Raw genomic sequence first — 26,537 nt, 5'->3', positions numbered from 1 at the left:
TGCTTAGTGATCAAGTTAGCCCTCACGGATTCGAATATCAATATGCAGATAACTGCCTGATAACTTCACATCATACCCTTATCCCTCTCTGAGCTGTATTTCTGCATCATCAACCAGCTCTCGGACATGTCCACATGGATATCTTATACTCATCTCAAATTCGCCACATCCAAAGCAGAACTCATCACCTGAAGCATAACAGATGCTTAATAAAGGTTTGTTGTCAGATTGATTTCACCCTCACTCTCCTCCTCCTCCTAATTGCCTCATTTCTGTCCAAGGCCCCATTATTCTTCCAGTTGTCAAAGTTGGCGTCCTTGACACTTCACTCTCCTCACCGCCCCGCTCCTCTAGAACCATCCCTGTAACCATGTCCAACATCACCTGCCCCCTTCTTTCCATTCATGCGTCCGCTCTCCCAGTTCAGGCCCTCATTCCCTCTTGCCCAGCCTCTTAAGCAGTTTCCTAATTTGTTTCTCTCTTTCTTAGTCTCTTCCTTCTCCAATTCATCTTCCTCATAGCTGCATCAAATTAATATTCTTAACGCACAGGCCTGACCATATCACCTCCCTCTTTCCTCAAAAAAAAAAAAAGTTCCACTGGCTCTCTATTAGCGCTGGGATAAAATTCATTCCCCTCTGGTGGGCATTTAAAGCCCTCCATCTTACATTTCCAGACTTATTGCATTTCCCTTCATGCACTCTATATTCTAGGCAAATTCTCTTCATTCGCTAAATCCCATCTCCCACCTCCACACCTTTGCACTGGCTGTTTCCTATGCCTATACTATACTCCCTTTTCACTTCTACTTCTTATGATTCCTCACTTCACCTGAAGCTCAGCTTAAGTGCTACCTCCTACAAAGACCTATTTGGATACTCTCAGTTACTAGTACCCTCCCCCAAGATTACTTTGTGTGTGTGCATGCGTGCATATGCATATGTGTGTACATATATACATATATGTACATACGTATATACATTCATAATACACTTACATATATACATACATAAAATATGTGTACATGTGTATATAGAGATCTGTATGTATATATAAATATGTACATGTATGCATGTGTGTGTACATGCATGTTTACTCCAAGAGAATGTAAGCTTCATGAAGGTAGGTACAATTTTTCTCTCTGGCTCCCCAGTGTTTAACAGCATGCCATCAAACAATAGATGCTTAATGAATGTTTGTTGAAGAAATGAATGAATGAATGAATGAAGTTGAAATCTGCTACTCTTCAACTTCCATTCACTACTACTCCTAATCCTAGTGTCTGGGCCACACAAAACAAATTTAATTCCTGTGCCTTAAGATGTTTTTGAAGACTGTAGGCGTATAAATTCCAGGTCCTCTTCTCCAGGCTAAACCCACTCAGTTGCTTCCTCTGTCTTCCTGTGGCACGGCCTGCATTCCCCCTCGCCATCATAGCCACCCTCCTCTGATCTAGTTTTCAATGCCCTTCCTAAAATGCAGTGTGTGGGATGGAACTCAAGACTCCCAACGGGGTCACACCAGAGGAAGGGACCCTAGGGAAACGACACCCTCTCTTTCTTGATGCTAGACTTCTTCCTAATTCAATCTCTACCTGGCACATTAACGGGTCCCTTCTGGAACCACGAGGGGTTAGGAAGCTGAGGGCTGGAAGGGATGTTGGAACTTACTTCAAGGATCCATGGTGAGGCTCTATCTTATAGGGCAGTGCTGCCATATGGGGAGTGCTGAATAAAACTTAAAACTTCAAAACTTAAAAGTTAAATGTGGGACTGACTGCAGTGGCTAGTCACTTCATTGATACACAGCTCAACTCCTTTATGGCTTATTCAATGTTTTTCAAAAGTGCATTACCCTGTGACCAAACTGGTGATGTTTCTCTTCATTTAGCTAGACTGGTCCTTGGAGAATAGACCTATGGTGGACATTCATCACCAGGAATATTGAAACTCTTCTAGCTTAGGAAGTAGGAGCTGCCCAAGCTTGAGTTCTACTGGCATGGCCTTCAAGATCCCAGAGTCACCCATAATAAGTACTGGAACACTTGGGTGAGACAAAAAACTCTAGAGCATCACAGAAATGGGAATTTAACCTTTCCATGTCTCTGATGGTTTCACAGCCAAAAAAGTCAATTCCCAATGCCAGTCCTCTGTTGATAAACTTTTCTGATCTCAACTGGATTAGACCTTGGAGAACACACACACACACACACACACACACACACACACACACACACACACACACACAATACATCACTGACCGTGTACTTGAATGTGGCAGAGATCAGGTTTTGCTGGCATGACCTCCAAAGCCCAGGGTGCCCTGCACACCATGGCAGGGCAGCACAGAGGTGAACATTAGCAGAGATAGACCTGATTGGGCTAACACTGTTTTCATGACCTTTGGCCTTAGGCTTGATTGTAGCAGGTCCCATCCCATCCCCACTCTCATCCCCCCCAAACTTTGTGGATATTGGCATGTTTGAGAGTCTGGAGAAGAACAGAGACAGATGAGAGGGAATAAATTTGCAAGCCAGAATGTAGTGGCTTTCAATGTATATGTATGAAACAGACCTGAACTAAAAGTCAGGAGACCTGGTTACCAACTGAGCTCCACTCCTAACTCACTGTGTGACTGCAGGCAAATCTCTTCCTTTACCTGGATCTCATTTTCTCCCCCTCTCAAAACAAGGGCATGGGATTAAGTGGTATCTCAGATCCCTTTTGACTCTGATATTCCTCAGAGGAATATTTAGTAGAATAATAACCCCTGGAGCTCAATTGTTCTGTTTTTAACTTTCCATGTTCCTCTTTGAGGAGAAGGCTTCCCTGACTAGGCACTCATCACTTCCCCTTCAGAACAGAACTGCTTTACACTGTCCCACTGTCCAAGTCAGAGTCATACCAATTGATCTGTGTATCCTCTCACTCCTGGGGCCCCCAGAAGGCAAAGCTTATGTCTCAACCTTTCCCCCTCCAGATTAGAGACTCCCCCAAATTCTGCCCTTTCAGACCAAGGGCTGTATCTCCCACCTACAAGTGTGTTTCCCAGAGGTAAAAGGCTGTTTCTGGGGTTCTCTGAAAGCTGGGTCTGTGTCTCCTCTCAACCCAGGGGTAGGGATGGGGTGGGTTCCTGAGGGCGCGGGCCAGCATATCAGAACAGGAGCTCTTTGAGCAAAGCAGACGCGTCTCTTCCTCTGTGTCTCTCTCATCACCCGCCTCTGGACTCCATTCAGACCACTAAGAAGCAACTTGTCAACTCTTCTGCTGGTTCTTGGCAGGGTTTCTTCACATTTGGTCCTGTGGATACTCATATCACTGATTCTATACCCCAGACTCTGGGACCCTAGCTCGTTCCCAGGGTCTCCAGTTGTTCCTGTCCTCACTTCCTGGTACTCTCTGTACTCTGCCCACATTTTCCCCTCTTTACCCAAGCACTCTGAACTATCCTCAGTCCCCCACAACATCCTTACTTCCCTATCCCAATCTCCTTATTCTTTCTATACTCTCATCACTGCCCCCGCACTCTCCTCATTCCTTAAACGCTTTTTTCCCATTCCGTTACACTCACCTCAATAGCAGCACGCTCTCTAACCACCCCCAAACTCTGCTGATTCCAGCCCAAGTCTTAAGTCCACCCCTCTGTCGTCTCTCATCCTTACTCCCTGGACACCCACACTTCTCACGACCTCTCCTCTTCGCTCCTCATTCCCCTACACTTTCCTCCTTCCTTATCACACTCCTCTCTCTCCCACATCACCATCATCCATCCCGTCTCTACTCTCTGATGCCCCTATTCTCTATACCCCCCAACTCTCTACATTTCCTGGAGTCTTCTCACTTGCTGACATACTGTTCATTCTCCTGCACTCTGACAACATTCCGGGATCACAAAACCTCAGAGTGGGAAGGAACCTCATAGACCACTTTGTTCAACCCATACCTGACCCCCAATCACTTCTCCAACATCTTCCACAAGGGGTTATTTAGCTCCATTTCCCCAGGCCTTTATTTCCCTGGACCCCTAGAGAACCTAGGGGACAGGCCAAGTCATCATCTTTACGCAAAGGAACCTACGCCTCAGGGAAGGGTCCCAACTGGAGAACTTTTAATAAATATGGTCCCATACCAATCTGATCACTCATGACTCAAGTCCAACAACTTGGTCATGATCCGAATGTCAAACACTAAATCAGAAACAATTCTGGAGGTTTCTGCTAATTCCTTAGTCCACTGGAAGCCAAATTAAGCATCCATGGTGGCTTGAGCCTCTCCCACCTGGGGAGGCCTTCTTCAACCCTGGACATCTTTGTGAAACTATCTAAAGAAACATGATGAAGTGGAAAGAACCCTAAACCAGAAGTCTAGTGACTTTAATCTGGACTCTGTCACTGATATCTCATGTGACCTAGAGGATGTCACTTTTTCCTCTAGACATAAACCTAGAGACTTCATCTGTAAAATGGGGAATTTCATAAGCTCATGGTCTTAAAGAAGGAAGTGACCTTGTAGGCCATCTGGTCCAATCTCATTTCCTAGGTGAGGAAATCAAAGACCTCAAAAACTCACTTTACTTTCCTGGGCCTCAGTTTCCTCATCTGTAAAATAAGAGTGTCAGACTACATGACCTCTGAAGTCCTTTACAGGTAAAGTTAAGTAATATGCTCAAGGTCACACAGATAGTAAGTAGATGAACCAAAATTTGAATACAGGTCCTGTGATTCAAGAACCAGTGTTCACTTTACCACATGGTTGGCCACCACATGATCTCTAAGGTCTCTTCCAGCTCTAACATTTCCCTATTCTTCATTCCTTCTCTCCTTTATTCTATGCTGCTGGTCTCTCATCTGCCTTAACCTTACCCTTTGCCCTCCCATGACTATTCCCATCCACCCAGTCCATCTTCCTTACTATGACTACATTTATACTCAGGCTTGCCTCCATAGTAGATTATTTACTAGCTACCACATTATTCTTGAGTCCTTCATGTCCTTGAATTCCTGTCCTTCCTCACCCTTGAGTTCCCATCCCCAGTGAGGAGTCTTAACATTCTCCAGTCTCCAAGGTTACTGGAGAAAGTCATGAAACAGAATTAATCGCATCTAGTAAAAATTGACAATGGTCAGCTTTAGCTGAGGTCTTGCTGCTACTCGGCAATCCTTCTGTTCTGTCCTTAATCTTATTCTTCACACCCACTGTTTGAAACATTTTCTTTTCTCTTCCCACCACCAAACTCATCTCTAAACCCCACCCTTACACATGACCCAGATTGATACTTCACTGAGAATACTGAGGCCATTCATCTTGAACTCCCTCAGCTTTCTATCTTCATTAAGATGGAGATCTATGGACTAGGCAATAGTACAAATAGATTCAGAATTGGCTGGATGGCCAAACTCAAAGACAGGTTGCTAATGGTGCAATTTCACTGTGGCAGGAGTGCCTTTGGTAGAGTATTCCAGGGGTCTGTTCTTGGCCCTGTGCTGTTCAACATTTTTATCAATGATATGCATAAAAGCTTAGGTAGTATTTTCATCAGATTTACAGATGACACAAAGTTGGGAGCAATAGCTAACACATTAAATTACAAAGCCAGGATCCAAAAGAATCTTAACAAGTGAGAATACTGGGATGACTCTAATAAGATGAAATTCGCAAGAGATCAATGGAAAGGCTTGCCAATGGGTACAACAAGTTACAAGATGGGAAGGCAGATGGTTAGATAGCAGTTGTTCTGAAAATGATCTGGGAGTTTTAGTGGACGGCAAGCTCAATACAAGTCAACAATGATGCAGCAGCCAACAAATGCCAATTTTAACTCAGGCTGCATTAAGAGGGGCATCATTTCTAGGAATAGGGAAGCAATGGTCCCACTGTACTCTGCCCTGCTCAGCTTTCATCTGGAGAAGTACTGGGTTCAGTTCTAGGAACCATGGTTTAATCAGAAGGCCACTGATTAGTTAGAGACTGTGAAGAGGAGAAAATCAAGATGGCAAAGGACTTCAAATCCACAAAATATTAATATATATTGAAGGAATCTTGTGTGCTTATCCTGGAGAAGAGATTAGGCAGAGTTCAAGGGGGAGGAATAATATCTGTATTCAAATATTTGAAGGTCTGTTAACTAGAGAAGAAATTAAACTTGTTCTCTTTCCTTCTTTTTAGAAAAGAACCAGAAGCATTGGGGTGGGGGGGTGGGGCAGGGAGGGTACCAGAGGCTAATTTAGACACAGGAAAAATTTCCTAACAATGACAGCTGTCCGCTAGTAGAATGGATTGCCTCCTTAAAAATGCGTTCTATGAACTCGGAGGTCTTCAAGCAGAAAATCACTTGTAAGCCAAGTTACAATGGGAGTTCCTTCCATGAGTGGGTTAGACTAGTTGGCTTCTGAGGTCCCTTCCAACTTTCAAATTCTGGGATTGTTATTCATCTTTCCTACCTCAGTATCATCTCCTTCCCTCTTTCCTTCATTATTCCCTCTGGCCGCAGGAAAAAAAAAAAAGACATCTGAGTCCTCACTAAGTCTAATCCCAATGTCTTCTCCTTTAAATGCACCCCACAGTGTATTCATGCCTCCTCCAACACCTTTCTTCAACAGTGTTCAACCCTTCTCATACACATGCATCTTCAATCTCTTCCTTTTTATTGTTTCCTTCCCACCTGCTTAAAAACATGTTGATGTTGAAAACTATAAATAAATAAATGAATAAATGAATTAAAAAAAAACATATCGAAGCAGCAGCTAGATAGTGCAGCGGAGACAGCATTGGCCCTGGAGTCAGGAAGACCTGAATTCAAATCTGGCCTTAGACACTTGACACTAGGTATATGAACCTGGGCAAGTCACTTAACTTTAATTGCCTCCCCCAAAAAAACACCTATATTGAAGTCTCCCCAATCTGAACAAAAGTTTTTCTTCAGCTCTTCTAAATAGCTTTTCTCTTTTACTGTTAAAATGCCTCCACCTTCTCACTTCCCATTCCCTCATATATTGCCTTGTGTCTTCCACTCCCATGAAATTGATCTCTCAAAGTCAATATCATCCTTGTTGTCTAATGCAGTGGCTCTTCTCAGTTCTTATCCTCCACTGTCCTATAGCTTTTTACCCTGTTGACCACCCTCTCCTACCAGGTGTTTCTTCTCCCTTGTCTTCAGAAACACCTAAAGACAGTCTTGTGGTTTTCTCCTCCCTGTTGAATCATTCTTCCTGTGCCTTCTTCACAATATACTCATCCTCTACTCAATGCTTCATGGTTGAATTCCTCAGAGAACTGTCCTTGGTCCTCTTTCCAATCCTACCACTCCACCTCTGAATTCTATATAGATGACTCCCAGATCTTCAGTTCTGATCCTTCCTGTATCTCTAAATGCCCTCTGCACATCTCAACTTGGGAAAAGGCTTTTGGATTTGGTAATGAAGCGGTCATTGGTGACCTTAGGGAGAGTAGTTTGAGCAGAGTCATGGAGATGGAAATTATAGGAAGAATCTGGAAAATGAGTGGATTGGGAAGCAGTGCTTTGGAAGGGGTATCATAGGATTCCAGTTCTAAAACTACTCAGAGAGGGGAATACCTTTACAGAGGATCAATAATAAGTACGGTTTGGGACATGAGTTGAGTTTGAGGAGGGACACTGAAGTGCTAATCAATATTTTTATCAGTGACTTGGATGAAGATATAAATGGATGCCACACTTATCAGAGTGGTAATGAGAGAGGCTAGGTTACATACTTAATGACAAAATCACACAAAAACACTAGAGAAGATCTTGGAATGAGTGAATAATATGGTGAATATAAAAAAATTAGATCTTATAGTGATAAAAGTAAAGTCCTAGATGGGTTCAAGAAATCAATAACATAATGTAGATAAACAAAAGTGTTTTTGTTGTTGTTGTTGTTCAGTTTTAATTCTTGTTTCCACCTGTTTAAATGCAAAAGATTTTGTGCTTATTTTCCATAAGCAACAGTTCCAGTGAAAAGGCTCTGGGGGGTTTGTTCAGCTTCAAGTTTGATGTGTGGCACCTTAACCATGAAGGCTAATGAGATTTCAGATGGCATTAACAGAAGCTTTGTGTCTAGGCCTAGGGAGATAATAGCCCGGTAGTACTTCAACAAGCATTTATTAAATGCCTGTTATATACCTGTGCTACACAGTGGAGATACGAAGACAATGAATTCTTTGAATTCAAAGCCCCTACTTTCTAAAGGAATTTTATTCTGACAATGAATCAGGATTAGAGCAAGAAGGTTCTCAGTCCTCAACGGGAGAAGGGAAGGGAAGGGAAGGGAAGGGAAGGGAAGGGAAGGGAAGGGAAGGGAAGGGGAGGGAAGGGAAGGGAAGGGGAGGGAAGGGAAGGGAGGAAGGGAAGGAAGGGAGGAAGGGAAGGGAGGTAGAGGGGAGGGAGGTAGAGGGGAGGGGAGGGGAGGGGAGGGGAGGAGAAGGGAGGGGAGGGGAGGGGAGGGGAGGAGAGGAGAATGACAGTTTTCTTCAAATATCTGAAGGCTGTCCTTTGGCACAGGAATTAGACTGGAAGGAATGCTGCTTCTCCTAGCAAGGCATTTGCTTGCACCTAGCTTCATTTAAAAAGCAGCTAGGTGGCACAGTAGATAGGATAGAGTGAGGAGCTGGAGTTAGGAAAACTCATCTTCCTTAATTCAAATTTGGCCTCACACACTTACTAGCTGGTGTGAACCTGGACAAGTTACTTAACCCTGTTTGCCATTTTCTTCTCCAGCTCATTTTGCAGATGAAGAAACTGAGGCAAACAAGGCTAAGTGACTTGCACGGGGTCACACAGCTATTAAGTGTCTGGGGCCAGATTGAAGTTCAGGAAGATGAGTCTTCCTGACTCCAGGCCCAGAACGCTACACATTATGGCGCCACCTAGCAGCCCCAAGAGGAAGTGCAACAGGGACAAAAGAAGTGACCTCATTCCTGTCCAGGCTGCACTTCAGAAATTTGAAGAAAGCTGTCATTCTCTTCTCTTCTCTTCTCTTCTCCGGCTGAGTACTAAGAAGTCTTCCTGACTTCTGGCCTGGAATTCTATGTGCTGTGCCAGCTAGCTGCCCATTAGTTTATTACCCCTTGTATTTATTTTGCATCTTCTTGTATCTGTACACATTGAATCCACAAGAGAAAATGTAACCTTCCTGGGGTGGGAACTGTTTCATTTCTGTCTTTCTATCTCCAATGTCTAATGCAGAGCCTTGTACAAAGGAGGTGAATGGTTTTTGATTGAAGAGTTAATAAACTTATTCTGTTTGACTGTAAAGGGCAGAAATAAAATCACTGGAGGGTAAAATTACCAAGTGGAAAATTTCAGCTCTATCAAAGGAAAAAAAAAACCCAACTTTCTAATAATCAGAGCTGTCTCACAACACAATGGGTTGCTTGTTAAGGTAGTGAGCTTCCCTTCACTGGAAGTATTCAAGAAAAAGACTGGATGAACTGTCAGGAATACATGGGGTAGAAAGATGAACCAGACGACCTCTAAAGTTTGACCTGAGAGTATGCCAGCTTCCTTCCCTACAACTTCTCTTGCCTCTCTTACCCCTCAGAACCCAGTCTGGATTAGTATCGAATATAAATGAAAAGCCAGAAGGGCCTTTCTTAAAGTCTAATCCTCTCCTCTATACCTGAGGAAACAGAGGCAGAATAAGATAGTGACTTGTCCAGGGTCACATAGTTTATAAATTTTTGAGGCAGAATTTGAAAGCAGGTTTTCCTGACTCCCAAATTCAGTAACCTCACATTGTCTCCTGGGCAAGAGGAATGTCTGGTCTCTTAGTTCCTGAGAAATTATGAAAGCCACTTTCCTCCTCTCAACTGAGCAGACACAAGACACCGGGGGAGGTAAACACAATGGAGGGAAGGTCACATCTTTAGAGGAAATGACTTGCCCAAGGTCACACAGCTGCCCATAGGCTGAGCTGCAACCACAGGTTGGATCTCCGGAGTCCCAGCTCAGAGTTCTTTCTATCATACCATGTTGTCTCCCATCCAGATCTACTCCCTAGCTCTTGGCCATTGTTTCCTTAGCACCCTCAACCACAACCTCTTTTCCTATTTATTTCAATATTCACAGTGAACCTGGGTGAGCAGAGAGTAGAGCTCAGGGCCTATAGGATCAAAGACATATGGTTCGATCCTAGGAGAGCACCTAGCTTTGATACACAAAATCAATTCTAACCCCAAGAACAGACAGAGCTTCCACCCTCCTCAACAGCTAAGTCCTAACCCTGGTCACAAACTGAACCCCTGACCCTGAGAGCCATGCAGTTTGCAGTAAGGTGCTATTGGCCACAAGGGAGGCCTAGCACAGGTAGGGGGGATTCATCTCCATCCCCATTTTTGAAGAACCACCTCAGAAAACACATCCTGTGGAGGGCCATCTCCAACGGTCCTGATCTATATCTTGCCACTGGAGCCTGATGGCTCTGGAAGAGAAAACAAGGCTGGTGACTTTGCACAGCCCTCCCTCACTTCAATCCAATTCACTTGGAGGTCATGGCATCTCCTCCGTGATGTCATGGTCCTCTTTGAAAACAAGGCACATCCTACTGAAACTGATTAGGGATCCACGGTTATCAGACTCGATCCTGGGTCTCTAGGCTGACCCTGATTTTTGTCCATCTCCTCTCCACCCCACCTCCTTCCCTGCCCCCGTGGATCACGGAGGATGTTTAGAAAAGCTTCATCCTTGGCAAAGGACACCACAGAAGACTCCAGTCAACAGAGCCATGTGAGGAATGACTGTACGGAGAAAGGCTGGAACAAGGGTACAAGTAAGAGTAAGTGACTGGCAGAGTTCTGAGGTCATGAGACATCATGGGGGCAGGGCAGGGTGGGGAGAAGAGAAGAGGACCTCAAAGCCTGAGTAACGGAGCTTTGGCAGGGATCCTGGGGTGGGGAACCTGGGGCCTCGAGGCCACATGTGGCCCTCTAGGTCCTCAAGTGTGGCCCTTTGACGGAATCCAAACTTCACAGGACAAAGTTCTACCCCTGGGAGGCCATCATGCTTAGGAGAAAGGAGTGCCCACCAGAGTGAGAATTCACACTCTAATTCTAAACCAGTAATTCCCAAGACCACTGCCTGAATGGGGGTGGTTGATAACTCCCATCTTTAGAATTCCTCTGGTCTACTGGAATCCAGAAGATGACATTCTTTTACATTCTCTAGAAGCATTCCCCTGTCCTGTTAGAACTTCAAATGTTCTGTTTCCACAGAATTTGAAATTCTCCTGGGTGGGGATTTCAAATATAAAATCCCTTTCCTTGTTTTTTAGAAGTCATAATTCTCCATATCTAATAGAATTTTACATTCCCCTGTCCTCTAGAATTTAGAACCTCACAGTTCAATTAAAATTTAAAACCCAAGAATCTCTTTGAATGTAGAACCTCAGAGTCATCAGAATTTAGAACCCCATCGGATTATTAGAATTTAGAATCTCTTTGGCCTATTAGAATTTAGAACTCTGCAGATTGTTTTGAATTTAGAACCTCATCAGCCCATTAAAATTTAGAATCTCACTATATTCTTAGAATTTAGAACTACATGGGCCCACTGGAATTGAGAGTCTCGTTGGCCTAGTAGAATTTAGAACCCTTATTGTCCTCTCAGAATTTAGAATACCACTATCCTCTTAGAATTTAGAACCTTCCTGAAATATACCATTGGTCTGATGGTCTGATCCTGAGAATCCCCATGACTTAATAAAAGTTGGAGTTTCCCTTTCACTGAAGGATTTCATAGAATCCCATTATTTTTCATTGATTGGTTGATGAATCATTTTCAAGAACAGATGGAGGCCCCCCTCAAAAAAAAAAATTCCTTAGCCCTGGGAAAAAGGATCTACCCTCTACCACCTCTGGCCATGTTCTCTGACACATCCCTGCCACCAGCTTGATTCAGGCTCAAATTCAGTGCTCCTTCTCCAAGGCACCCTTGAATTTTTGTGAGGATGGATGGAAGTCAGCTGTCACTGAAACCCTGCTCACTCACCAGTCCTGCCGTCCCCTCCTCGGTCCTTGGTCAAGCTGGTGAGGCAGTTTTCTGGGCTCTCAGTGCCATCCCTCAGGCAGTCATCCCCCCGGGGAGGGTTCTCACCAGCTGCTAAGTCAGGGGCATCCCCACCAGAACAGGCACAGGGGGTCTGCATGATGCCACAGGGATGAGAGCTCCGGCTGCCAGCCAGACAGGCCTCCAGCCAGCGGCAAAGCATCTGACAGGCAGCCCGGCTAGGGCTGCGATTGCCCACCACCAAGTACTCCACGGAGAATTCTGCATCAGGGCCTGGATATGGAGAGACCAGGGCCTGATCATCAGACCCCAGCTGCTGCTGTCGTCTCATCTGTAGAAACTGCTTGTTGGACTGAAGAAAAGCATAACGGGCCGAGGGGTCACAGAGACGCAATACCTCATCGAAGCTCTCCACTCCCAAGTAGGTGCGTGTGGATTCCAGGAAAGAGTCAAACTGGTAGGTACGAACAGGCCAGGGCCCACAAGGCCCAGCAGGCTTAGACACCTTCATGTAGAGGGTATAACGCCGTGGGTCAGGATTCCGGAGGGTCCAGGAGCAGCGGGAAGCGTTGGCTGGGAAGACGGAGGCTGATGAGAAATAGCCAAAGAATTTGCCAAGGACTAGTGTGGTGCAGGGGTCAGACCCCTGCCCAGGGTCAGTGCCACCCACTGCCCAGGCTGGTTGGACCAAGAAGAGGAGGAGAGGAGTGAGGATCCAGACCAGGTCCAGGGCAGCAGCCGGGCTCCTCATCCTAGATCTCGGGGCCCCTGGGACTGAGCGCAATCGGCGGCCAAAGTTGGGGAAGGTCTGGACATAACAAGGGTTCCGCGTGTGGGGTGGGAAGGAGGAGGCCAGCAAAGTGCAAGAGGAGATCCGGGGTTAGACGTGAAGGTGGGAACCAGTGAGGGGGTGCGGGGCTAACTGGAGGGCCGTAGCAGGTAGGTGGGAGAGAAGCCAGTGAGCAGGGGAATGACGATTTTGAAAATACTTCAAGTTGCGTTTTCCAGACAGATGCTCCCTCCTGTGGCCATCAACTGTAGCTGAGATAGGAAAAATAGAGAAGAAAGGAACATTAAATACTCGGAAGAGAGTGGGCCCTCTGGCCCTGCTTCCATCTCACTGAACCCTCACGAAGGGGTAATGGGACGACACATGACTGGGGCCTCTGACCCACAAAGAGCATCTACGCACCCCTCTCCTGCTACCCCCCAGATCTGAGATCAGAGAGGCAATCACAGCTGGCAAGCCAACCTAACCCCCTCATTTACAGATGAGGCCCAGAGATGGGGGGAGACTTGCCTGAGGTCACATACGCTGAGGTGCTTCAGAACATCATGATCAGCTAGAAATCAGAGGGCAGCCAGGGTCTGGGCCCTCTGCCCACATCTGGCTCCCCAGGTGGAGGCCAGCCAATAGCTCTGGGGGCAGCAGGTTCTCCTTTGGGGAGGGGGTGGGAGTGGGGGGCTGCATGCACCTGCTGCAAGTGGAAAAATGGGGAAGGGGAAGCTAAACTTGTTCCTTCTACGGCCTGTCTTTCCAGGCCCAGGGTTCAATAAGCCTCAGAGCTGGCGCTAGCAAGTTAGCCACCAGCAGTGCCAACCCATCCACATCCCTCCTCCCACCTAGGGAATTCTGCAGGGACCTTTCTCTTCTGTGCCTCTGCAGGCCAACTTGCCTTGTATGTCTTCTCCTTCTGGCCTCTGATGGCTGTTCTGCCTGTCTCTTCTCCAGGTCAATCTATCCTGCTTCTCTGCTTTCTCTTTCCCTCCCTGCCCCCTCCTATTCCCTCCCTCTTTCTCTCTCCATTCTTCTGTCTCTCTGTTTTTCTCTCCTGCCTTCCTATCTCCTCTCTCCTTTTTCTCTCTTCTGCCTTCCTCCTTCCTCTCTTCTGTTTCTCTTCTGCTTTTCCTTTCTTCTGTTTCTCTGTGCCTATGTATTTTCTTTTTTCTTCCTCTTCCTGCCTTTGTGTTTGTCTCCTTGTCACTCTCTTCAGTTTCTTCTCTCTGTCTCTGTCTCTCTGTCTCTTTCTGTATGTCTCTTTCTCTCTCTGTGTCCCTCCCTTCTCCCTCCCTATGGCCCTGGTGCTATTGCTTCTCTTTCTCCTCTCCTCCCTTTTCCATCTCCATCTCTATTTCCCTTTTCTCGTCCCCTCTCCAGATGTCTCTCCCCCCCCCTTCCAACTTCTCCTCTCTCCTCCTGGCTGCACCAGCTCCAAGTTGCTCTCTCTTCTCTCCCCCTGACTCTGAGTCTCTTGGTCCTTCCCCCTCAAGCCAGCCATCCGCTCCCCATCTGTCTCTCAGAGGACTCTGAATGTCAGGCAGAAAAGTTGAGGGGGATAGTGGAGGGATGAAAACCTCTAGAGGTAATCTTGTTCTGCCTAAAGACAGACCAGTTGCCTCTTAATGGCCCCCAGAAGAACTGGCTGGGGGTGGGGCAAGTGTTTAGGGAGCAGAGAGCAGTCTGTCCTTGTCCACAGAGCTCTGGTGAGCTGTTAATTTGGCCACCACTTCCATCTATAATGAATTTAAGGGTTAACCATCCTTAGAAACTTTGGATGTGCCCTGAATCCTTCTGGCTACAACCACCTGTCTCCCTCCTCCAGTCTCCTTGTTTCTTTAACCCTCTGGCTTTGTTCCCAGCACCATTGGATCTGACTTGGCCCCTCTGCCTTTTCCCATTGTCCCAGCCCCCTCTCCTCTCTCTTCCTACCTCCCCCACCCCCACCCCCACCCCATCATCTCTCTTCTCACTTCTCCCACTCTCTCCGCTTCTCCCTCTGGCTTTCAGTTCACACTCTTCATAGGAACCTAAAATTTAGAGACCATCTAGTCCAACCCCCATGTTTTACAGATGAGGAAACTGAGGCCCCAAGGAACTTACCCAAGGTCACATAGGCAGCACCCATCAGAGATGGGAATTAAAGCTAAGCCCTCAGATTCCAGACCCATGGATCAGACTCTGAACTATTCTTATGGTCACTCTTCTGCAGGGTAGGGATGAAAGTCAGCAGCAGCTTCTTATCATACAAAGACCCTACCCCAACACCAGGAGCTGGGTTCAAGTCCCAGCTCTGCCAATGACTTGCTTTGTGACCCACAACAAGTTCTTTTCCCTCTGAAGGGCTCAGTTTTCTGTGAAATGAAGGGATTGGATTAGATGACCCTTAAGGCTGCTTCTAGAAATGTATAATCGCAGTTTTGTGGCCTTGGGCAAGTCATTTCCCCTTAAGTAGGCATCAGCTTCCTTCTCTCTAAAGGAGAGAATTGGAGTATATGGTCTCTAAAGAATTCCTTAAAATGGCCTAAAAGTCTGGCGTCTCTCCTATGCTCATCGTCTCCAACCAAATACGGAAATGGTCCTCAGCGGCTTACTTTTACAGCAGAGACATCAAGGATGCCAGGACCCTGGGACCCGACCTCCCTAAATCATCTGTCCCTGACATGATGCAATGCTTTCCTTCTATTGTGGACCCTTGGTCTTCTCTGCCTCAGGTCCTCATCCTACAGCAGTGCACCCTAGAGATACTCATGGTTCTCTGAAGACTAGACATAGCTACTTGAGGCCACAGCCAGAATTACAAGGTACTATCTCAGAGACATTCCAGAGGCCATCTTGGCTCTCCTGCCACATAGACAGACCCCATTCACAGCACATATATGGGAGATAAAATGCCTATTTTGAGAAATAACAAACAGGAGCATGTGACTTGAATGGAGAATGTGGCATGAAGAGTAGTGACGCGAAATGACTGGGAAGTTTGGCTGCAGTCAGACTGGCAAGGGTTTTCAGTACTAAGCTGATGAGTTTGTATTTTATCCTAGAGGTAATAGGGAGCCACTGAAGGTGACTGAGTAGAGGAGTGACTGGGCCAGACTTATACTCAGCTCTAAGGAAGATGGAATGGAGATGGGGAGAGACTGAAAAAAGGAAGGAAGGGAGGGACGGAAGAAGGGAGGAAGGAAGGTAAGGAGGGAGGAAGGAAAAAAGGAAGGAAGGAAGGAAGGAAAAAAGGAAGGAAGGAAGGAAGGAAGGAAGGAAGGAAGGAAGGAAGGAAGGAAGGAAGGAAGGAAGGAAGGAAGGAAGGAAGGAAGGAAGGAAGGAAGGAAGGAAGGAAATAAGCATTTATATAGTACCTACCATGTGCCAGGCACTATACAAAGTGCTTTACAAAGAGTCTCTCACTGGATTCTCACAACCACCCTGGAAGGTAGGTGAGGTTATCATCCCCATTTTATAGTTGAGGAAACTGAGGCAAACAGAAGTTAAGGTACTTGTTCAAGGTCATTTGGCTAGGATGCTGTTAACAATAGTCCAGAAAAGGGAGGGGAAAGGCTGAACTAGAGTGATGACTATGTGAGCAGCTAGGAGTGCAAGGAAGGGAGAGATAAATATTGTAGCGGCAGAACGGATCAGGAACGCTTGCTTATGTGGCATAAGGGAGAGGGAAGAGCCTGAGGTTGTGAACTCAGGTGACTGAAAGAATGGTGCCCTCACAAGAAACAGGGAAATCTGGAAGTCTGCTGTGTGGATGGGGAAATGGGGGGGGGGTGGAGACTATGAGCTCCATTTTGGATATTTGATTTTACAGGATAGCAAGATGGAGATGTCTAATGCAATGCAAGACTAGAACCGGAAAGACACTAGGCTCGGGCACACGTCCTTCCCTTGGACTCCTTTTCTCTCTTCAAAGCCCAGCTTAAGTATCACTTCCTCCAGGAAGTCTTCCCTGATCCTCCTCCTCCCCCATATGTCAGTGTTTTCTCTTTCTTTTCAAATAACTCTGTATTTACATGCCTGGGCTGCAAAGATCTAGTTCAGCCCTTGGGAGCAGGGAAAACATCCTCCCAGTAGAAATGCAAGGATTTTAGTCTTTGGATCCCCAGCACTTGGCAGAGTGCCCTGCATATAATAACTGCTTAAGATGAAAATATCCATTGCACCCCTTTCTCTAGTAGCAAAGACCTGAAGACAAAGCAGATGCCCATCTACTGGGGCATGGCTAACACACATGGCAAGTGAAATGGAATGTAACAAGCCATAAATGGGGCGAGTCCAGAGAAGCACAGTAAGACTTACATGAATGGATGCAAAGAGAACAGCACAGGAAAACAACATATGTAATTGACTACACAAATGGAAATGGGAAGAGCAAGAGCAGCAAATAACCAAAGTTGACTGCCATGAAATTATAACTGGGCTTGGCTCCAAACAGGAGATGGCAGGATGCAGCTTCCTTCCTCTGTGGCAGAGGTGGGGGATTTGGGGTGTGGTGCACTGCATATAATGGTGAACTTGGGGAACGCTGTGGCTTAGTTTCACTGGATTGTTTTTCTTTCTCCTTTCTTAGTCTTTATTTTATAAAGGATGATTCTCTAGGAGACGGAGAGGAGAGGAATTTATAATGCCCCCAAAAAGATATCAATAATTTGAAAAAACTATTTGTTGAATTGTAGAACTAACTATATGCATGGGCTATTATTACTTTCTCCACAAATGCAATAATACATGGCTTGGTACTTAATTCTTCCTCCAGAGATTATAGGGTGAGGCTTGGTTCCCCAATAAAAGCTCCACTTGGTCAGGACTCTGCTCTATTCCTCTTCTATCTCTCCATTTTGAGCTTCTGGAGGCCAAGGCCCCAGATTCCTCCTTTCATCTCCCCCAAAGCATAGCCATAGGCGAGGCAGGCCCCCAAAATGTCTCAGAACAGACCAAGTCAGTGACCTGGATTAAAGAAGCAAAGGTTCAGCACAGTCAGCAAGCTGGAAGGAACTGAGTGAGGCATCAATGATAGATAATGTCCTCCCTTCCAACTCTCTTCACTAAACATCTCCATTTCCTTCCTCTGACCCTCATGTAGATTGATCTCAAATGCCCCCACCATCCTAGTCACTCTCCCTTTGGATATGCTTCAGCCTGTCCTAAAATGTGGAACCCAGAACTGAAAAGTGTAACTCCAGATTTGGGTCTATGACTTTCCTCATCCTGGACCTTATGCTTCCTGTTTATGCAGCCTGTGATCAAACCAGATTTGGGGGCAGCCCGGTCACATTTTCAACTCATAATGAGTTTGTGGTCAACTGAGACTGTCAGATCTTTTTCAGAAAACTATTTGTCTAGCAATTTCTTTCCATCCTTTGCTCACACAGCTGATTTCTTTTAACCTAACTGCAAGACATCAGATTCATGCCTCTTATATTTCATCCTTGTTTCATGGGACATGGATAAAAGTCACACAGTATGGGCAGGCATGGATGGGTAACATTCTTCATCACTGGAAGGGACATCCACATTGATGAGATCAGAGATTTATCTGAGTATTTGAAAATATTTCATCCTACTAGATTTAGACCATTGTTCCAAAGTGTTTTAGTCTTTTTTAGATCCCGTCTCTCAGCCAAAGTGTTAGTTATTCCACCCACTTTTGCGACAGTGATAAATTTGACAAGCATTCTCAATATGTTGCTCATAAAAATGTCGAACAGAATAGGGCTCAGGTCAGATCCCTCAAGCATTCCACTAGAGACCTCCCTCCAGGTTGACATGCGTTCATTAACTATCATTCCACGTCTGACTATGGTTGTCAATATTTCCCTCAGGGGAAAAGAAAGGAGATGGGAGGGAAGGAGTCTCAAGGTTTGGCACTATATGCTGGGGGCCTAGAACCCATCACAGTCCTTTGAACATAGCTGGTGCTTAATAAAAGTTTGCTAAAATAAATTATAAACAAAGACTTGGAGTAGAAGATGGCATCACAGAGTTAAATAAAAAGAAAGAAAATGGTAGAGGGATATGGACCAGTGGGCATCATCTATAACCCTAATGTTAATACCAATGGGAGCACTCACCCTAGATCCAACCCTCATGCTGACAAGGCCAATTCTAACTCTAACTTTAACAACAACCCCAATACAAACTTCAACCCTGACCCTGACTTTTATTTTGGGTCCATAGGCAGATGGATACAAAGCCATAGTACAGTGGAAAGGTCAGTCAGTCAGTCAGTTAATTAACAAATATTTAAATGCTTATTATGCTCCAGGCACTGTGCTAGTGTAGGGGATACGTATTAAGGCAACAACACTGGTTCTGGAGTTCAAAGGGTCTGGGTTCAAATTCCACATCTAATTCTGACCCTGAACAAGTTACTTAGCTATCCTAAGCATCATTTGTTTTCTTTTGTTTTTTCATGTAAAAATGAGAAGTTGGACAAGAAGGTTTCTGAAATCCTTTCCAATGCTATATCTCTGATCCTTTGATCCCTAAAAATCCTTCGCTTCATCCTGTTCACCTAGGTCAACTCATGAGTTTCCTTCTTATGTTCCCATGCTCCCATGTCCCAAACCAAGCATCCCCATTACAGTCCTCCCTTCCTTTTTCCCAGCTTCCCCCCAACCTCCATCACAAGCTCTGTCCTGGAGCTTCTCCAATGCTGTTTCTTAGCAACTCCCCTGGCTTTCCAGAGAAACAACACATCTTTATGTGGGGGCTGAATATTTAGAAGAGGAAGGAGGTACAGTGCAGGGAAGATCAGGCTCAGAAGGGGGAGGTCTGGGTTTTAGTCCCAAATCCTGCCATTACACAGCTAAGGCTGTGTAATGCCTCAGTGTCCCCATCACAAAAATGGGGACAGTTGTTGCTTTACCACAAGGCTGCTGTGAGGATCTAAGTGTAGACTGTGCATTTGAAGGTACTCTGCAATGCTGGTAAAATATGGGATAATTGGCAGAACCGGCCTCTCCAGAGGAGCTTTGTTTATGTCTCTCCTTCAGGGGCTTCGGAGAGGGTTGCAGTTTCTCAGAAGATACCACAGAATCCCAACTAAGCAGCCTCAGTCACTCTCCAGCTCTACCATCCTGAGCCAGTAGCATTAGGAAAAGGGGCCTCCCCAAGACGGCAAAGATCTGTACTCTATGGCAATTATGGGGTTCCATGGACAGTCCACTGAATTGCCAGTCAGTAGCAGGGTTTGAGACTAAAAGCCAGTCTCCTCCCTCTCAGCTTGATCTTCCCTGTACTGCATCTCCTTCCCCTTCTAAATATCCAGCCCCCATATGAAGATGGGTTTTTTCTAATCAAGTTCTTGGTCTCGCCTCAGCTACTGACTTGCTGTGTGACAATAAGCAAGTCGCTTCCCTTTTCTGTTTCTTCCCCTGAAGAATGAAAGGGCTGGATGAGATACATTCTGTAGCCCTTTCCAAACCAAGCATCTCCATTGGGGTCCTCCCCATAATTCCATGATTTAATGCCCCTTCTAGCTCTGATACTCTATGTCCTAAGGTTCCAGTTCTGACAGTCTAAGTCAGGGATAGGGAACCTGTGGTCTCAAGGTCACATGTGGCCCCTCTAGGTCCTCAAGTGTGGCCTTTGACTGAATCTAAACTTCATAGCATCTCACCCCTGTCTAGATTCTAAGGTCCTGCTCAGCTCCGACATTTTATGTTCTGTGTCCCATTAGATTATGAACTCCCTGAGGACAAGGACTGTCTTTTGCCTCTTTTTTTTATCCCTAGCACTTTGCACTGTATCTGGCACATACTATTTAATAAATATTTATCAACTGTGTTCTAACATCACTTGCAGCTCTGAAATTCTATGTTCTAAGGTCTCTTCCAGCTCTGACATACTATGCTCCAAGGTTCCTCCCAGCTCTATGCTATGGTCTCGGTTCTAATGCTCCCTCTTGCTCTGATCTTCTCTGTTCTATTTCCTAACATTCAATATTCTAACATCTCTTCCAACTCAGATATTTTATGTTCCACATTCTAAGGCCTCTCTCAACTCTGATATTCCATGAGTCTATGAAGGAAACCAAAAGAGACCACTCATTATAGATACCTGCCAAGCCATAAACCCCAGCAACAGCTCATTGGAAACAAATTTTCTGTTTAGCCCAATTCTCTTCTTCCCTGCTGAGTTTGGAAGGTTTCCCCCATGTGAATGAGAATGACAGCCTAGTAACAATCCTCATCCCTAAGACATTTGCTTAGTGATTGGCAGGTTTCACAGCACTCTTATATCCATTATCTCACATCTGATCTTTAGACTTAGATGGCCAAGGTGGAGAGTAGATTCCCACTTTATAAGAAGAGGAAATACAGAATAGAAGGAGCTTGCCCAATGTCATATTAGAGTCAATGGTAAAGAAAATATGGCTAGAACCCAAGTCTCTTAACTCCTTGGTCTAGAACTCTTTCCTTTCTATCATAGCATGACTGGGCTTTGAAAAGTACATTTTTTTTAAACATGGATGTTGCTGATAAAGGATAAACTCTTGTCCTGAAGAACTGATTCAGGAAAGACCAGAAAGCTGCCCATTTTCCTCATTGTTTGCTCTTTCTTACCTCCCATTCCAAAAACAACGCTGGCTGGCAATATCCCCCTGGCTGACATAAAACTCGAAAGGACTGAGCCAAGGGTAGGCTAGTAAATGTTTAAACATTGTCTCTCAGCTTGGGGTGGGGGAATGGTGGAAAATGTGCAGGATACACTCAAGTTTAATCTTTTTTATTAACATTTTATCCATCACTTTAAGTCTAGACTAGCAAGAAAAGAATAAATCAAGCCCTATTTTGTAGCATTTCAGAAGTATAAAGGCTCACACTGAAAATTTAACAATCAGCTCTTTTTCAGAGCTGGCTCCAGCACACCCCTGGCTGAGCTGGCCTCTTTCTGTAAACCTGCTATTTGCTGGCTTACACTTTACAAGGGGGGAGAGGATGGGGTAGAAGGAAGTGATTAAACTTTCTGGGTTTAAAAGGGCACCTTCAAGACATCCAACCAGTATTTATACAGAGACAGATTGTCAAGCAAATTATTTCAGAAAACAACAGAGGATGGTATCAAGAAGAACTTGATTGGAAGATTCACTACAAAAAGTAATAATGGCTAACAAAAATAACATTAAGGTTTGCAAAGCGCTTAACATCAGTATCTTGTTTGGTTTTTAAAGCAACCCTGTGAGGTAGTTGCTATTATTATCCCCATTTTAAAAAGAGGAGACAGTAGCTTAGACAGGTCAAGTGGTTTACTAACTATGGATAAATGGCAGAGGCTTTTTGAACCTAGGACCTCTTGATTCCAAGTCCAGTACTTCTTCCACTATCTCATATACAAGGCATCTACAGAGATCTGAGAAATAAGAGAAACAAAGCACCTAGCTATCTAGCTGTGGAGCATGCTAATATAATAACCCAGTTCTGTTCCCTTTGGCACATCAAACATTTTTTTTTTCCCATTACTCACTCACACACCTGATTTCCATGCCCTTTCCACATTCATCCTAGGCATCCCAATGCTGAATTGCACAAGACCAAGGACAGCAGCCTGGGGCGTTCTAGTTGAACCCTACCTCCAGGATGAGGTTGACCAATTCGTGATGAGTGGTCAGTCATAAAATCACAATATTGTGTACTGAAAAGGATCATAAAGACCAAATAATCCAAATCTTGCACTTTAAAGATGAGGCAATGGGGGCCCAGAGTATTGAGGTAACTGGCCATAGGCAGGAAGTAGCAACTGCAGCAACTCTAATCTCCATTCTCTGACTCTAAATCTAGTTCACTGCATCATGTTACAACTCAAACAAGTTCTGAATTCATATCCAGTATTCTTGTCTAGCCTCATCTCTCCTTCTGGTATGAAAGGATATGGTGAGAAACCCAAGTCAAATGCTTTGCTGAAATTTAGTCATACTAGGTACTGTTCTGATCTGCCAATCTAGCTATCCTGTTAAAAAATGGAAATGGGGCTCACTTTAGCCTAGCATGACCTGTTCTTGATGAATCCACCCTGGCTCTGAGACATCATGGTTTCTCTTAACAAAAACGAAGCTAGGTGGAATAGTGGATAGAGAACTGGACCTGGAATCAGGAAGACCTGAGTTCAAATCTGACATCAAACACTCACTCTCTGTGTGATCCTGAGTAAGTCACTGAACATCTGCCTCAATTTCCTTATCTGTAAAACAGGGGTAAGAATAGCACTTACCTCCCAGAGTTGTCACTAGGATCAGAGGAGATAGCATTTGTAAAGCACTTTGAAAACTTTAAAACACTATATAAATGCTAGTTATCATTATTATTATTAAGTGTTCTTTCCTCCATAAATCTTCCTCACTCTCTATACTGTCTTATACTTATCTATAGAATGTAAATTACCTGAGGATAGGGGCTCCACATCATTCATCTTTGTATCTTCATTTCCTAGTATAATATCTTCTATGTAGCAGAAATTAAAAAGGTTTTTAATTTAAATTTGAAAAGGGCACAAGTTAACTTTTTAATGAGATAACCTAGAATTTCTCCAGGAAAATAGCTCCTTACAATCTTAAATTCACTGCAGATGGTTTCCAGGAGCAGATCCAACCCAGAAAGAACCTATTAGGAATTCTTAAACTTTTTTATGTTCCTCAGTCAACAATCATTCATTAAGTACCTGCTGCATACCAGGCCAAGTGCTAGGGATACAAAAAAATTTTTAAAAGCCTGGGCCTTGCCATCAAGGAGGTCACATTTTAATGGCAAGGTAGTATGTAAAGAATAGGTACATACAAGATTTGTATAGAATAGATGGAAGGTAATGACAGGGTTGGAAGGATCAGAAAGGCCTCCTGCAAAAGGTCAGACTTGAAGCTGAGATTTGAAAGAAGCAAGTAGGTAGAAATGAAGAGGGAGAGAATTCCAGGCAAGGAGAACAGTCAGTGAAAAGACTTGTAGTACAGAAAAGGAGTGGGGTGTGTAAGAAGAAGCAGGAAGGCTGGTGCCAATGTATTCTTCCGGTGGTCTGGTGAAGCCTATGGATCTCTTCCCAGACTAATATTTTTAAATTCATTAATAAAAAAACATAGGTTTACAAAAGAAACAGATTATATTGAAATACAATTATATATGATTAAATAGGTTATATATAAATTAAATATGTATATATACACACATATATATATATATATATATATATATATATATATATATATAGTGACATATTATACGTGTGTGTGTGTGTGTGTATATGTGGATCCCTTTTTTTCTTTTGTAAGTTTACAGATCCTGGGTTAAAAACTCTTGTCCCAAATGTGCTACATGTAGGCAGGACATCTATGGTTTGTTCATTAATGTGTTTAGTCTTAGGAAGACCAATTGGCCCGAATTCTTTCCAAATCTAGCTTTCCCAGCATCTAAAATTTTATCCTTTCAACCATTCCCTTCAGTTTGGGCACAATCTCAAGGTTTCCTGGTAAGACACACCTATTACTGAGGAGGAAGGGGAGACTGGAGAGAGAGTCAGCAATTTCCTAATTTTCATGATTGTCCTTTCAGATAAGCTGGAACTTGGAGGCCCTGATCACTGAGCCTGATAAGTAATTTAAACAGAGTGCTTTGCAGGCCCTCTCCTCACAAGCCAGAAAACCTGGATTTGGCTCCTGGATGGGTATACCACTCATTGGCTATGTGACGTTGGGCCAGCATTTCCTCTCTCTAAGCTTCCATTTCCCTACCTGTAAAATGTGAATAGCTATTGCACTTCCTCCCTCAAGTGGAAAATGCAAGGGAAGTGCACTGTAAGCTGTAAAGTATTGACAGAAATGTGAGCCATTAGGAGTAAAACTCCTTGAATATATAGGAGTGCCTTGGGTAATGGTTCACTTCATGCTCTTTCAAGGCCCATAGAGTAGGGAGGCAAGAGAGGTAATTACTAATGTCCTCATTTGAATGGGTTGGGGGGGGGAAGCCCAGAAAGGGAAGAGACTTGCCCAAGGTCCCACAGCAAGTTCATGGTATCATGGCATCATGGCATCATGGCACAGCCAAAACTCTGACCTAGGTCTCTTCACACAGAAGTCACAGATGATAGGCAGCTAAGTGGCACAATGGCTAGACAGCTGGCCTTGGAGCCTCAAATCCTACCTCAGCTACTAGCTGGGTGACCCTGGGCTAGTCATTTAACCTCTCTGTGCCTCAGTTTCCCTGTTTGTAAAACAAGGATAATAATAGCACATACCTTAAAGGGTGGTTGTCAGGATCAAGTGAGTTAGCAGATGTAAAGTGTTTTGCAAACCTCAAAGTGCTATTTAAATGCTAGCTATTATTACTGTTGTTATTGATCATACATTAAGAGCTAGAAGGGACCATGAAGGCCATCTAATCCAACATCCTGATTTTATTGATGGAGCACTGAAATCAGGGGAAGTCAGGTGACATTGTCAAGGTCACACAGGGAGTGAGGGCTTTTTAAAAATTTTTTTTTTGCTTTTTGGTGAGGCAAATGGGGTTAAGTGACTTGCCCAAGGTCACGCAGCTAGTAAGTGTCAAGTGTCTGAGGTCGAATTTGAACTCAGGTCCTCCTGACTCCAGGGCTGGTGCTCTACCCACTGCTCCACCTAGCTGCCCTGAGTAAGGGCTCTTTTCATTATATCCCAGGGTCTTTCCTGCCATTCCTACCCCTACTACTTCTTCATCTCTCATGAGCAGAATCTAATCAAAGAATGCTACAGGCAACCATATTTAGAGACGAATAACCTAATCCCTTCTTCTTCAATAATAAAAAAATATTCAAATGGATGTGTGATCTCAACAATTTCAATGTTATCTCCAATGATGGGGACCCAAAGCCTACCCACCTTGCCCTTCCATAATTTCACCACCGAGGTCCACCCCAGGTGCAGCCAATCTCCCTTGCCTTCCGACATCTCAAAGATTCCACTCTGGTTGTCCAGCTATTTTCCACCAGCCTTGCCACATGGAGAATACATCCTTTCCTTTCATATATTTCCCTAATGACATCTTGTGCTCCCTCTGCCACCCTCCAAATGTCTCTCCACTGCCCTCCATGTGATACTTATTTTTAATGCTTTGTGGACTATTAAGTCCCTGACCTCGCAGTCATACAGCAACACATTTTGCAGAAGAAGAAACTGAGCTAGAAGAATGGAAGGAAATTGCCCAAGTGGCAGAGGCAGGATTCCAGAGCTCTTGTGTGTGACACCCAGCACCCTGGTGTCATCATGGCAGGCTGGAGCAATAGCTCCAGAGTGGGCAAAAGAGATGTCACAAAATCAGAGTATCTCTGCTTGGGCAGGGACCTCAGGGGTCTTCTGCTCCATCCTCCTACCTGAGCAGGATATGCAAAATCCCAAACCTGTGCTCCATCAGCTTTTGTTTTAAGTCCTCAGAGGGAAAAGGGAACCCCCTCAACTCCAGATGCAGCTCATTCCACTTTGGGATAACTCTTGTTAGGTTTCTCTTCACCCAGAGCTTAAATCTGGCTCTCTGAAATTTCCAGCCACCTGCCCTAGTCCTGTTCTTTGGGGCCAAGATGAATAAAGCTAATCTCTCATCCACATGAAAGCCATTCACACTCACCCCTCAATCTCCTTATCTCCAGCTAAACTTCCCCAGAGCCTTCAACTAGTGCTCAGGTGACTAAGGTCCCTCATAACGCTAGACAGACTACATCTATGTCCTTCCTTAATGCAATGCCCAGAGCTGAACACAGCACCCTGGAAGGAAACGGATTA

At 44.7% G+C, this 26,537-nt stretch overlaps 1 protein-coding gene across 2 annotated transcripts in view; it reads right to left on the bottom strand.

Moving 5' to 3' along the window:
- ADGRB1 (adhesion G protein-coupled receptor B1) overlaps positions 1-26,537 on the bottom strand; it is a 263,970-nt gene that overhangs the window by 201,206 nt on the left and 36,227 nt on the right. For both annotated transcript variants that reach the window (XM_078153784.1, XM_078153783.1), the window contains exon 2: positions 12,004-13,062. In XM_078153784.1, the coding sequence (XP_078009910.1) occupies positions 12,004-12,772 (769 nt within the window). In that variant the 5' untranslated portion in view covers positions 12,773-13,062. The remainder of the gene's footprint in view (positions 1-12,003; positions 13,063-26,537) is intronic.

The sequence above is a fragment of the Phascolarctos cinereus genome, unplaced genomic scaffold (assembly GCF_003287225.1).
Source record: "Phascolarctos cinereus isolate Bilbo 61053 unplaced genomic scaffold, phaCin_HiC Scaffold_4;HRSCAF=312, whole genome shotgun sequence".
Lineage (NCBI taxonomy): Eukaryota > Metazoa > Chordata > Mammalia > Diprotodontia > Phascolarctidae > Phascolarctos > Phascolarctos cinereus.
This window is presented reverse-complemented; position numbering and strand designations above follow the sequence as displayed.